Source organism: Anopheles coustani, chromosome 2, assembly GCF_943734705.1.
Source record: "Anopheles coustani chromosome 2, idAnoCousDA_361_x.2, whole genome shotgun sequence".
Taxonomy (NCBI): Eukaryota; Metazoa; Arthropoda; class Insecta; order Diptera; family Culicidae; genus Anopheles; species Anopheles coustani.
This window is the reverse complement of record NC_071289.1, coordinates 18,537,468-18,550,621: the sequence shown is the minus strand read 5'-3', so window position 1 is coordinate 18,550,621 and position 13,154 is coordinate 18,537,468. Positions and strand designations below refer to the sequence as shown.

The following is a 13,154-nucleotide window of genomic DNA, read 5'->3' as shown; positions in this document are numbered from 1 at the left end:
TCCGACGGTGCACGAGACGGTTGAAGTGAATTTTTGATGTGAGATCTGGCCCAAGTGGTTGTGGAACCGTTTGGTTTTCAGTAAAGTTTTTGGACGGGGGAGAGGGAAACTTGCTCTTCTGTATTTTTGTCCTGTTTTTAGCATGTTCGACTTTACTCGCCTAACTCGCTCGTTCTCTAACACGTTCTATCTAGGGTGAAGCGCAAAAGTGTAAGTGCTGTGCAAAGGTTTTACCGGTTTTTCGTTTGAAATGATGCGACGGAACGCGAAGGCATCCGCGGCCACCGGGCGTGTCACGTTGGCGATCCTGGTGTCGCTGGCCACCGTCGGGGCCGTGCCGACATCGGTGCTAGCAGACTCGAAGGCAGCCAACGGTAAGTACCGGACCGTACGCAGAAATTATCATTGTCGGTAATGCGATAATTGCAGCAAGGGCTATAGTGACACTAGAATAATATTTGCCATCCAGCAATGGGGCGCCAGCTGGGCAGGATGGGAAATGAAACGAAAACTACGCATTGCCCTATAACAGTGAAAAAACATTTTCACAAGCATCCACTACATTAAATTGCATTTTCTCGTCGCATTCCGAGGCACGTTGCGTCTGCCATCTGACCTGTTGACAGCAGCACCACTCAAACGAGGGACACTTGTTACGCTTATTGGAGTTGATTTATTATGCACCCTGCATGCATGTCCGTTCAAACTCCTTTCTTTTGTGTCACCATATTTACTTTTCCGTAAAATGTGTATGTCTTTCGTGAGTCCATTCCGGAAAAATGGAACATCCAGCAAAGGTCGTAAGCAGCGGTCGACGTGGAACGGCTTGTTTTCCCCCTTATGTCACCTGTACCTTGCCACATGTAGCTTGGACAACGCCGGAAACATTATCTGCTTTATATTTTTGTGTCGCGTCTCACCACATATCCCTAAACATGACTTTTTGACTCTCCTTTCATTAGTTGTCGAAAAATCGATGGAAAACTGTCACCATAGCACTCACCGCGGGAAATAAGGATACTGTGCATTCTGGTTTGTCCTGGGGGGAACATGCGAAAAGTCCTTTAGCAAGAGGTGATGATGATTTGTGCCAAGAAGTTTACACAGATTACGAATAGAGTCCGTTTCGTCCGTAGTTTTCATTTTGAAACTACTCTATTGTGAAGAAGGAATCTACAAAACATATTTTACTTACAATGATTGCATCTGCAAGTAAAATTCCTACAAGAGCTTAAAACTGTGTTAATATCAAACCAATCCAACATTTAACAAACAGTATGTTTCAGATGCAAAAAAAAAGGTATCCTGATTCATCAAGATAATCTAGACGGTTAAAAAATCATTGAGAGCGTTGAATCGATTCCTATATCTTGTGATTCAATTTTTACATCTTCCATAATATCATGTTCTGGTCTATCCGTTGAATCACTTCACCTTCAGAGCGAAACTCTTTCCATATGTTTCAATTTAGAAGATCCACTGTCTCATTTTTTTATTTTGGAGATTTAGATAATTACTACCTAATACTCTTGAATTTCTAGTTCAGTTAATATGTTTACCTGGTTTCGATCTCAGCCATTTCGTTCAGTTGCGTCGCACCTTTGGAACTTGCTTTTGCATAGCTTGCTCTCGACCTCATTTCCGCGGACAATCTGGTTAAAAGTTGTGGAGGCACAACCGTTGCGAAAGCTAATTCCAAAATCAGCACTTGCAATTTCATCCACAGTTGTGTACCGCACTGCTGATGGATGGTGGAAATTGAAATCAGCCCAAAATTCATCGCGGTTTGGTAAACTCAATTATGGATTTCGGTCCCTCTAGCTGCTACTACGTCAAGTGGTGGCAGTCTTTCAATCTAAGCGAAATATTGCGGGACAAAACTGTGAAAAGGTGCGGAACAGAAACGTGCTTGAAAAGCCTCCACCTATCCCTTCTTGGTACAAGCATAAACACAAGCACGAAAACTGGTGCCGCTTGAGGTTGATGGTTGGTCATCTAGGAAGTGCCTCGGTGAACCGTTGACCACCATACGGGATATGTTCGGTACGGGTTTCCGGGTTCGTAGCAATTTACCGCAGAATCTATAAACACATAAGCAAGACAGAGCGATTCCATCGGTAGCCCGAACCGAATCGTGCTTGGGACGGAGCTACTCAGCCGGGAACTAGAAAATAGACGACTAGTGGAATCACTTGTCAGACGCTGGTCACTTTACGATAACGATGACGACGACCAGGACAACGAACCGAAAAAAAAACTCACTACTCCTACTCAGGCCACAGGCCGAACGAAACAGCCCGGCAACAACAGGTTGCTACCGGTGCTAGACAATATTCTCCCGGAGCTGGGTTAGGATGTAAAAGGTGGCAGCTGAAAGTGGATAATGAAATAATAAAATTTAATTTATGATACTTGGTTTCGTCCGTTAATGGACATCAGATTGTATCCCGACGCTGTTCGACTGATGCGAGAAGAACATGAACAGAAAAAAAGATATCCTCCGGTGGTTAAACGTAGGAAACCCGTGTAGCGCCCTGCGAGACTAAAGCTGCGAGGAATCCGTGACACTAAATCACGTGTTTCGATGTGAAATTTTCCACATGTGTGATGTGTGCTCTTCTCGTGAGCTTATTCACTACCGTATGGGCAGCATGGCTGTCGATTGGTACAATTTTCTCCAGCACTACGTAATTGTAAAAATAATTAAAAATAAGAGATCATCGCAGAAACTAGGATTGGTATTTAATGCCGAAAAGTTAAAATTCAGTCCCTTTTATCGGTTGAACGTGATTCGGCAGTCCTTAATTGTTTTTGATTTAAACTTTTAATTCTAACAGATGGTTTCAGTCCACTAGGCTCCATCATGGATCGATAAATTTCAAATCCATTTTATTGTCCAATTTTGGTTCTCATGTTCTTGTCATCATTGTTTTGTGAAAATCGTGAAAAATTCGAAAAAATACTAAGAAATATGCCTAATTCAACGATTTGTTTCTCTTTTGGAAAAAATACGAATCAACCATTCAACGGTCATTCGTAGGGAAATGGAACCATTTTTAAAGTTGAATCAATTTAAAATAAACAAAACAGGTGCATGGGTCTTATTTTCCCCCATGCGGGCAGTTGAAAAGATAGGGATTCTATATCAAATAAAGCTTTATGTGTTACGAAAAAGGTGTAACCGCAGCCGCCTGTCCTTTCCAGCCTTTGACAATCCTGTGGGACACTCATCACCGTTACATCCTATTTACTTAGGATAACTTCGAAGTGAGCAAAAGGTACATTTTTGTCGAATGCTACTAGCGCTAGGTAGCTAGATTCAATTGCTCGTCGTGAAGGTAATGAATGCAAATTAAAAATAAAGCAGTATTGCTTAGAAATTGTGACACAAGGTATGACATTTTCAAAGTTAGTTTCTCTCTAATAACAAGATGGTTTGCACACATGGACCTCCTATCACATGGACTAGAAATATTGTAAGCAGTCCCAAAGTGAAAAGTTTGGAATAGAAACTAGAAGAATATAGGCATGGTAAAGATTCAGAATGTTACCCCATCAGATGATTTTGAGTTTTTTTGGATTAACGCTGATCTCATTCACAAAAAATGTTGTAAACGTTCAATTTGCGAAAACAGTTTATTTATGATCTCTCGACATTTCTCGACTTCTTGTTGGTTTTGTATTTGCTTGTTCTTCAACGCTTAAGCTTCAGGTTCCGGAGCTGGGGTGGGTTCAAGCGATCCCGAGCAAATGGCGGTCAGCTGAGTTTTCGCCAGTGTGATGTAGTCGCGGAATCGCGTCTCGGCCGTAACCATGCAGGTGATGTACACATCGCGGATCGCCTCCAGGTCGGCCTCGAGGGCTTCCAGCTCTTCCTCCATGCCGGCGGCCAACGGTTCGAGCTTGTCGCTCAGGGAGGTCAGCTTGTTGCGCAGTTTGGTGACAATGTTCTGTGGCGTGAAGAACACGTTGTCGCCCTTGAACACATCCAGCAGGCGCAGATCGGTCATCGCCACCTCCAAGTTGCCGATACGGCCGTAGTACGACGATACGACGGTGTCCAGCGCCTCGTCCGCCTTGTTGACGCAGGTGGTGTATGCCACACCGATCAGGTTGACGTTCTCGCTGGTAGCCGTTTCGATAAAGGCCATGCACTGGACGTCGGCCTCCGCGGTGTTCTGGGCGCCAATCAATTTCTGCATGTCGTCCTCCTGCTTGATGATGGACACGACGGACGTTTCCTTCACCGTGATGATGTCGCTGTGGAACTTAACGATCGCGTCCGAGCCCTGGTGCTGAAGCTCCTGCAGCTGATCGTCGTTCTGGTTCATCGCTCCGGCGTACTGCGGTGCCACCTCCTTGAAGGTGCTGATCACCTCCACCGCACCGGGACGTTCGGCGTAGGCGCCGCATGCCAAAGCCAGCAACAGAACGAACAGTTTCATTTTGATTTACTCTGCGATCTTACCCTCGTCTCGACGATGCTACCACGATTGTGCGGCTCAGTGAGTCTACTGAGCCGACTTAAATACTATCTCCTACCACATTTTGGAGGCCAACGTCGCATAACAACAGTCTGCCGTGGCGCATATTCTCTCATTTTGTGTTTGCACACGATAAGCATCTCGTGGGGAAGAAAGATTAATCCACCCGGCTTCTTACATGTCACCCAAAATTGAGAACATGCAAACATTGACCAGAAAGTTTTCTTTAAATCTTTTTCTTTTCAACTCCCGGATATCATAACATAATCAGGTTTTTTTAATTCATCTTCAGAGTTTAAACCCGAGGTTTTTATGGTTTCTAAACCATTACATAACAGTCATAACATTCAAATGTTTGCCATTGCCAAAAACAAAATGAACTCGGTGCAGATTCTGTCTGGAAAGTGACACATTTGTTAAGTCATATTTATGATTGGCATGAAGAGGTCTTCTAAAGGCTTTCGGTTGCATAGCAACAGTTAATTCTTTAACTGTACACATTTTCTTATAAAAAGTTGGCTGTGTTATATTTGAACTTCATTTTATAATAATTGTAGATTAAGATTATTACGAGAACATCTAAATATTGAAAAGAAGAACACTACCGCCATAGTGGTGCTTCGTGGGGTGCGGAATTAACCGTGGATTGCGTGGGTTCGCACCTCAACCAATACCGAGAGTTTCAGGTGTTCAGGTCTTCAAAAATCATGTATGCACCAAGAAAAAGTATGCAGCAAGTTTTATAGTAGATGAAATGGAAGAGTGATGCTCATAAAATTAAAAGTTACGGTATAGCTTCAACTCGGCATAGGTTTAGGTCAGCTATGTCCCGGGGTCTCCGGACAATCATGTTCGGACATGATCGGACATGACAACATCGTTGTCTCCTTTTGACATCTTTATTCGTTGTGGAGGTTTCGCAGGCGAAATTGTGATATTTAGTCTATGATGTTAAATTAGTCAATTCAAAAGAGTATTTTAAAAGTATTTATAACTCAGTAAATTTTGCAAGCAGTTGGGTTTTTTTTTATTTATCGTAAGCAATTTGAAACGTTCTTCTATCGACAGTGTAGGAGCTTAGACAGCCGGAACCAGGGTAGCGCCGCAGATAACGGTCAGCTGCATCTCGCACATCGACAATCCCTGCTCCAGAAGGGTGTTGGCACCGACCATGCAGGTGTTGTAAGCGTTCAGAATCGCACCCAAGTCGCTGGCTACAGCGACTGCCAGAGCCTCAACTTCGTCGGCGGTCAGGGTTGGGTTATCTTCCAGGGAAGCCAGCTTGGCGTCCAACTTAGCAATGATGCTGGCAGGGGTGTAGAACACGTTGTCGCCCTTGAAGACGTCCAGCAGGCGCAGCTGGGTGACCCGGGCCTCGAGCGCGCCGACCGAGCCATAGTAGTCGGTCACTTTGGTGTTGAGCGCAGCGTCGGCCGCGTTGATGCAGTTGGTGAAGGACACACCGGCCAGGTTGACGGTCATCTCGCTGCTGGTACGCACGAAACCGAGGCACGTGGTGTCGACCGTCTCGTCCTGACCACCGATTTGCTCCAGAATGTACTCCTCACGCGTGATGACACCGTTAACGAAGGTTTCCTTCGAGTTGATGACGTCCAGGTGGAAATCGACCAGCTGCGTGGTCAGGTTGCTCTTGATGCCGACCAGTCGCGATTCCTCGGCATCCATCGCAGCCTTGTACAGAGGCGCCACGGTCTTGAATTTCGTGATGACCTGCTCCGACGCTGGGCGAGCGGCAGCCGCAATGCCCACGAGGGCCAGCAGAACGATGAAGCTCTTCATGGTTGTAGCGTGTTTTGGGCTGTGAGGTCCACGTTCCGAGAGTAAGCTTCAAAACTGAATACTCCTCGTAGACCACTGGAAGCTTTTATAGGGATGGAAACACGTTGGAGCGTACGCCCGGCACCTGGCTCGATCCACTATTTGCCCGCTAAGCCACTGTAAACCAACATCTTTTTTTCGGAATTACTCGGAACTGTTTACAGATCCAAGTGACCGAAAAAGAAGGAAGTGAATTTTATCTATTTGTCAAGATCATCCGAGATTATGGCCACCGGAGATACCACCAATACAAGCTCAACTACAGATGACTTAGGAGTGACCAACCAGTCGTCTACGGAGCAGACGTTTTCTAGCTAATATTTACTTAACCGTAGACATCCTGGGAAGCTTCACTCTGACGCGTCGACCGCATTACATTTTGGTAGATAAAGTTCAAAAGATATGCGAATTTAACAGAACAACCTTGAATCCAATAATTTATGACACCTTCACACGGGAGTCTGTGCTAGAGCTACGAGGAAAGACCAAAAATTATGGCACAGAGGTACCGTTTCAAATTTATCCAGGTTATTCACTTGGAAACAAATGGAAAAACGTTGTTGACAAATTGTCTGCAATCGTCGACATCCTTAGAATTATGAAGCCTATATGGATAAATTGAAACAACCTATATCTCTGTTATGAAAACGATTGCTGGGAAACTTACACTACCAGTAGTAATCACTGTATATTTTTTAAATAGACAGATTTTTACAAAACACTAAGAGTTGGTTATCAAATACAGACATACACAATTGCAACACCAGCGTGGAAAATCGTCATGCTTCCTCGTTTTGTTGTTAACAGCTGTCAGACAGATCGAGAAAGCATGACGATTTTGCACGCTGCGACGTATGTAACTTGTATTAACCGCTTTTTTCCAATTTCTTGTCGTCACCGGCTTATATGGTATGTTTTATAATAGAACATTATATTAAAATCTCGATGAATTTGGCTTCTTTATAATTAAGGTACGCCATTTTGTTTACTCATGTATAATTGCGTCCATCGGATAGATTTTTTTCTACACTTAAAAAGTAAAGCTCTAGAAATGTTTATGTATTTGATACTCACTCTGTATAAGTTTAAAAAATATCTCTTACAAATGAAATGTTCAATTTTGCTGAATTCTTTCTGTAGAGCTTTATTTTACTGAGCACAATCAATATTACGAAAAAGTCTACTCAGGTGCAGTTACCTGTATGGGTCATTCCTGCCTTAGTTTCCGTCTCAGTTAGTCTTCTCCTATGGTCAAATGAGGACTAAGGACTGAGTTCAAATGAAGGAGGTGTGTTCCATCGTTCATGCGTCACCTTCCATCCCTCGTAGGTGCTAGACTATTCTAGAATTCGAAATGACACGCCCAAAATATAGACTTAAAACACATGTAAGTCAATCAATCGTCCTTTACTTAGTTGAAAATCCTTGACAGTAATTACCACGTTCCCAAATATGGAAAATCTGCTGTAACAGACCCAAAACGGAATTCATCAAATACCAGCATTTTGTTAACTCCGAGTGTTGCAAGCTGCTCTAAATGCACATTAGGTAAAATAATTTATTAGATTCGGAATGCATGTGACTTGAACCGCAGAACTGTCGTCGGGGAGAGTTCACTCTCGTTCGTTCGCGCACACCAGCTTCAGCTGCTTGGAGGTGGCCTTCAGCGTATCATCGAGTCCACCCCGGGCCGTCTTCATGCACTTGATGAACCGATCCTTCACCGCCTCCAGCTCCGTCTTCACTACGGCGATCTTGGCCGCGTCGAGCGCCGGCAGACGGAACGAACCACGCATGCGTTGCTGCAGCTTTCCACGGATGCGCGACGGATCGACGAAGATGTTCTCGCCACGGAACGCACTCAGCACGTTGGCCTCATCGTACTGGTCACGCGAGACGGCTCCATCGGTAGCCGTCGAAAGCGCCGCAAACACCTCGTCATCGACCACTCGCAGGCAGGTGGCGTAGGAAACGCCGGCCAGGTTCATCATGATGGCCGCCTTCTGCTTGATAAAGTCGACGCAGGCCGGACCGCTCGTCTGGGCCGCATCTTCCGACAGGGCCTCCAGCACGCCCGACTCGCCGTTAATCGACGAGCGTACGTACTCCTCCTCGGCCAGCAGCAGCTCGGACTGCACCACCGACACGAAGTCGTCACTCCGGCCCAGTCCACGGCTCTTCTTCGAGCGCTTCAGGTCCGAGAATAGCTGCAGCGCCTCGCCGCGATCGGCAGCGACCACCTGTTGGAACGCCGGCAAGGATTATCTCACGAAACGTAACCTCCACTTCTGAGTGCACTTGTCGAGTGTGTGGCAAAGTTAACTCACCGAAATGGCGACGCTTAGTAGCGCCAGGCATATAAAACCCCTCATGGTGAACGTACTTCACTCGAAATTGAACAAAAAAACAACCAATCCAAGCACACCACTGTATTCGCACCGAGTCCTAGTAGTCGAATGAGCTTGCGCAGACGAGCGTACGGCCGTTTTATACTGGCTCCACATCGGTTCCGAGTTTAAGAGGGTGATTTTTTTTCATTTTGTTTTCTTTTCTTCACCCAACAATCCCGAGTGGCCAGTCCGGCTTGGGCGGTTGCTTATCGGTTAGGGGTTGGTGTTATCAAGGGAAGGCGACGATAAGACTGATCAGTGGACAAAAGTACGGGTGGAGCAGCGGGCTTCCGATTTGCTGGGTGGAAGCGAGGACAGTGAGCTCATCAAAACTTCCTCAGTTACTTATTAGAGAGCCTCTGTTGCCCTTCTAGGATAGCTTCGCTCAAGCAAGTGATCGATGGAAGAGAAGACAACGTTCGATCATGTGTGGGAATTTGGCAAGGACGGGAAAGTATGGGCGGAAACCTCCAAACGATAAATTTGTTTACGTTCGTACGGTCCCTGCATTACATTGCATTTTACAACCATCGGAACCAGAACTGATGATCTCCTCCAAGAGACATTAACTATGATACATTTTCCACAAGCTTCCAACAAGGGTTTATAACAGAAATGTTTCATGAATATTTGATGTATACAAAATGGTAATAATTCTTTATTGCATTTTAACAGTTTCAAACAAAACTAAATCCCACCGGGATACCGCAACGATCTAATCAAGAGTAAATGGATAATTCTCTTGAGGTAGAAAACAAAACAAACGTTATCATCTTCAGGCACGCGTTTCCTGTGAAAAGGTAGACAAGTATTTTCTACTTGACTATCGTTAAACAAAATAAATGTTTAGACGTAAAGTTAAACTCACGCATCATGCAACACATTTGAAAGATTGGCTGTTGTCATGCGATTTATCATTATGAAATGGAAATTCTTCGCTTGCATTTAAAGATAAAGCAAACGAAATTATTTTTTATCCGTTGTTATCAATTAAAAAAAAACAATATTTTCATGACTAACTGAATGATTTTAAGGGGAAATGTGTTCCAAATATTAAAAGATTCTAAACCACTTGATTTATTTACCCACGCAACCTACCAAAACATATTTTTCATTTAAAGATTTATCTATTTTCATTTCCATTCTTACTTACTTATTCCTAGACCGATTTATTGGAAAACGTTCAATTTTATTGCTGTAATGTGAAATGTTTATTTCGTTTTTTTTTAATGCCATTCCATCAAATTATTTCATTTAGTAATGAGACCCGACTACGTTTTGTTTTGGTAGTGTTATTCTTGAATTTATTTTGAGCCTATTTTGGTTTTGACAGATTTTGACTTATGCACCTTTTTACACCAAATGAGCGTATGCCTGACCTGGAGTGGGAGGTTCGGGCTGTTGTTCTACTACTGTGGAAGGTGTTTCGGCGGTTTCAGGTTCGGCCGTCTCTTCGACCACCCCCTCCGTTGGTTCAGGTGCTTCCGTTTCCAGTCCTTCCTCAGTCGTTTCGGCGGTTGGATCCGAGGTGGATGCGGCCGGTACGAGCGTACCCAAACAGATCTGCTGCAGTTGCAAGAGCACCGTGTTGAGCGTTGTCTGCAACAGCTGATCGTTCATCGTCAAGCAGTTGGTGTAGGCCAGCTGAACATCACCCAGCCGAGTTTCGAATGCGTCCACCAGCAGGGCCAGCTCTGCGGCCAACTCGACCGGGGTCTGCTGTGCGGCGGACAGCTTCTCCGCCAACCGATCGACGATGGTCTGCGGGTTCACGAACACGTTCTGGCCGCGGAACGCGTCGTACACGCTGAGGCTAACGTAGGACGTCTCGTTGACCGCCAGCTCGGCGTAGATGCGTGTCAGCTCCGTCGCCAGCGAACCGTCGACGGTGTTCAGACAGTTGGTGAACGACACTCCGGCCAGGTTCATGTTCACGTCCACACTCTGGCGCAGGAAGCCCAGACAACTCGTTTCCACGCTGTTGGGCTGGCTGTTCACCTGCCGCAGCACAGTCGCCTCGGCGTTAATGGCCGTCTTCATGAACTGCTCTTTGCGTTCCGCTACCTCCGACTGGAACCGGAACACAACCTCCGAGCTGTTCAGTTTGGCTCCGGCGACCGCGTTCACTACCACGTTTCGAAGGTCCCTGTACGCGGGATGAAGATCACGCAGGGCATCGATGACTCGTAGGGATGTCTCTCGTTGAGCTAGTGAGACCTATTATGAGAGATCGTTTTAAGCTATAACGATTCGTTCAGCAATTCACAACCGTCACAATAACTTACACTTATGGCTCCAAGAACCAAGGCAACTGTGAAGAGATAGGCTTTCATCGCGCAGGATAGTCTTTCTCTTGTGGACGGATATAGTTGGACTACACTATTTCTTTGAACCTATTCTTTCCAGAGTTGGGTTGGCACTGTTTGTGACCCGCCTCGAGGTGTGAAGTTTTTATACCGGAATGGAACTAGCTTTCAAGTACTTCATCATCGAAACCAATCGATGGTGTTCGCTATCGAACCCTAAGAAGTTCTCGAGCACCTTTCGACCGCTACCCGTAGACATAAGCGGTTGGTAGATTTGTGTTAGTTCTCCCTGGGAAGGTGTCGAGCATATCAAGTTACACATACCAAGAATAGAAATAAAAATACAAATACGCTGGTCTAGCATGAGCATGCATTGGAATGTCCCCAAACAAAAATTTGGTTCAACCTTTAGGCTGGAGGTGATAGTCCCCCCATAATCGGATGCTCCCGGCAAATGTCAATCGAGATAAGGCTCCGTTGCGCAACCATGCTAAAGCGACCGCTTTTTGGCGGTGCATGCATAATTATGCGAAAACGAATTCCCATCATGATCGATACGTGTATCGCCCCCTCCCGACCTTGGAGGCATATGGCCAGGAAATCGATTGCCAGATAATTAGATTGCCGTGTGCTGTCTCTACCCTTGCCGATAGTATTAGGGCGCGATTTAGATTAAATCATCAACCTATTGATAGCGCGGTTAGCTGTAGTTGGTGCAAAAGATGGTGTAAAAAACGTAGTACCGATTTTCGATCAAGGTCCCCGACCAGCCGGGGATGTACTGGTATATCCCTTTCGAGCACAGATAGTGCCACTTCGCCTAAGATCAAGATCGGTGCTTTTTTGCACGCATCAAGTGGCTCCACGGTTGCAACGGTTTTCATTTCCTGAGCAACTCTGAGTGGTCCACAGCGATCCCACACGGATGGCTTACTGTAGCCATTGATCGATAACGTACACGCTACAAATGGGGATGGGATTCTTGAGTGCTTTTACAAACATTTGCCTGAGTAGCTTCGTACGATTGACATTTCATATCATCGTTTTCTACGGTACCGGCAAGTCCCTAAGCCGTTTAACGACGCGTGCGAGGTTTTAAAGTAGGTTATAAACTCATTAGTGTAGTACGTTACGATACACCCGGTTGTTTTGTCTAGTTCGTGATTGAATCATGCTTGTCGAGTGCATTAGATCGATTACGTATTTGTTTCCTTATCTTGGATCACATTTTAACACTTTTTATTTTGAATCTAAACCCAAAAATTAGCACAAGTAACGGTTATTTAAAATTGTCCAAAACATATTTACACAAATCGAAAGAGTAGTTTTAACCCTTATTTCAGGGAATTGCAATAACAGTATTTATTCAGATTTTACTGCAAAACAATGTTTTCCCCGAAATTACTCGTAAAAATCTAGACAATGAAAACCATGACAAAAAATTCTCATATCTAAAGGTTGCCGCATCTAGTCTAAAAACCAAACATAAACAAATATTTGAAAAGCATAAAATGAAAATAAGGAGTAAAAGAAAGACTGTACATTTATGTGTCGTCAATTCAACGGAGTTTCCCGGATAAATTTGGTCCAATCGAGCTGAACTCCGGCTTCATTTATTTCGAAATATAAGTTATATTTTGTGTAAAAATGACAATTTCGAACATCAAACAACAAGCCATTTGATCCAGTGGTTAAGTTTCCAACCTAATACAGGACAATTTAAGAAACAACGCTACAAATAATCCACCCTTGAAAACATTCAAACAACATCCTCTCAGCTGTCCTGGATCACATTTCTTCGTCAACAAATGTCAACAAAAGTCCCGTAAAGAATCGACATGATCATGTGGAGGACGATTGGTACCATCCTTTTTCCTATAGTCACAGGAAATAAGAAAACTACAACGAAACGTGGTATAAAACGGTCACCACGTCATACGCTCTTTCCGTTTTCCCTTTGATTGGTTTTTTGTCCCTTTGTTTTTTATTTTACTTTCGCTTCTCTCCCTCGTTTGTTTGACCGTGTCTGAGAATGGAAGAATTTCGGTGGACAGTGGAAAACTTTCCCAATTTCGCAGCATTGTTTTCCGCTCATCGTGACTTTCCGGCAGGCTTCGTTTCCCACCAGACACAAA

The 13,154-nt window shown here is 44.6% G+C and overlaps 3 protein-coding genes across 3 annotated transcripts in view; 1 reads left to right on the top strand and 2 right to left on the bottom strand.

Moving 5' to 3' along the window:
- The first annotated feature begins 253 nt into the window (after nt 1-253).
- Nucleotides 254-13,154, top strand: part of LOC131265487 (uncharacterized) — a 34,766-nt gene continuing 21,865 nt past the window's right edge. Inside the window, exons 1-2 of the mRNA XM_058267758.1 lie at nt 254-378; nt 6,624-6,628. Coding sequence (XP_058123741.1) covers nt 254-378; nt 6,624-6,628 — 130 coding nt within the window. The remainder of the gene's footprint in view (nt 379-6,623; nt 6,629-13,154) is intronic.
- Nucleotides 7,862-8,759, bottom strand: LOC131265492 (uncharacterized). Its single transcript, XM_058267765.1, has 2 exons — nt 8,651-8,759; nt 7,862-8,563 (listed from the first exon to the last, which is right to left on the bottom strand). The coding sequence occupies exons 1-2, from the start codon at nt 8,693-8,695 to the stop codon at nt 7,937-7,939; spliced, it is 672 nt and encodes a 223-aa protein (XP_058123748.1). The 5' UTR covers nt 8,696-8,759; the 3' UTR covers nt 7,862-7,936.
- LOC131265489 (uncharacterized) lies at nt 10,005-11,126 on the bottom strand. Its single transcript, XM_058267760.1, has 2 exons — nt 10,999-11,126; nt 10,005-10,930 (listed from the first exon to the last, which is right to left on the bottom strand). Exons 1-2 carry the CDS (start codon nt 11,044-11,046, stop codon nt 10,067-10,069), a joined length of 912 nt encoding a protein of 303 aa, XP_058123743.1. The 5' UTR covers nt 11,047-11,126; the 3' UTR covers nt 10,005-10,066.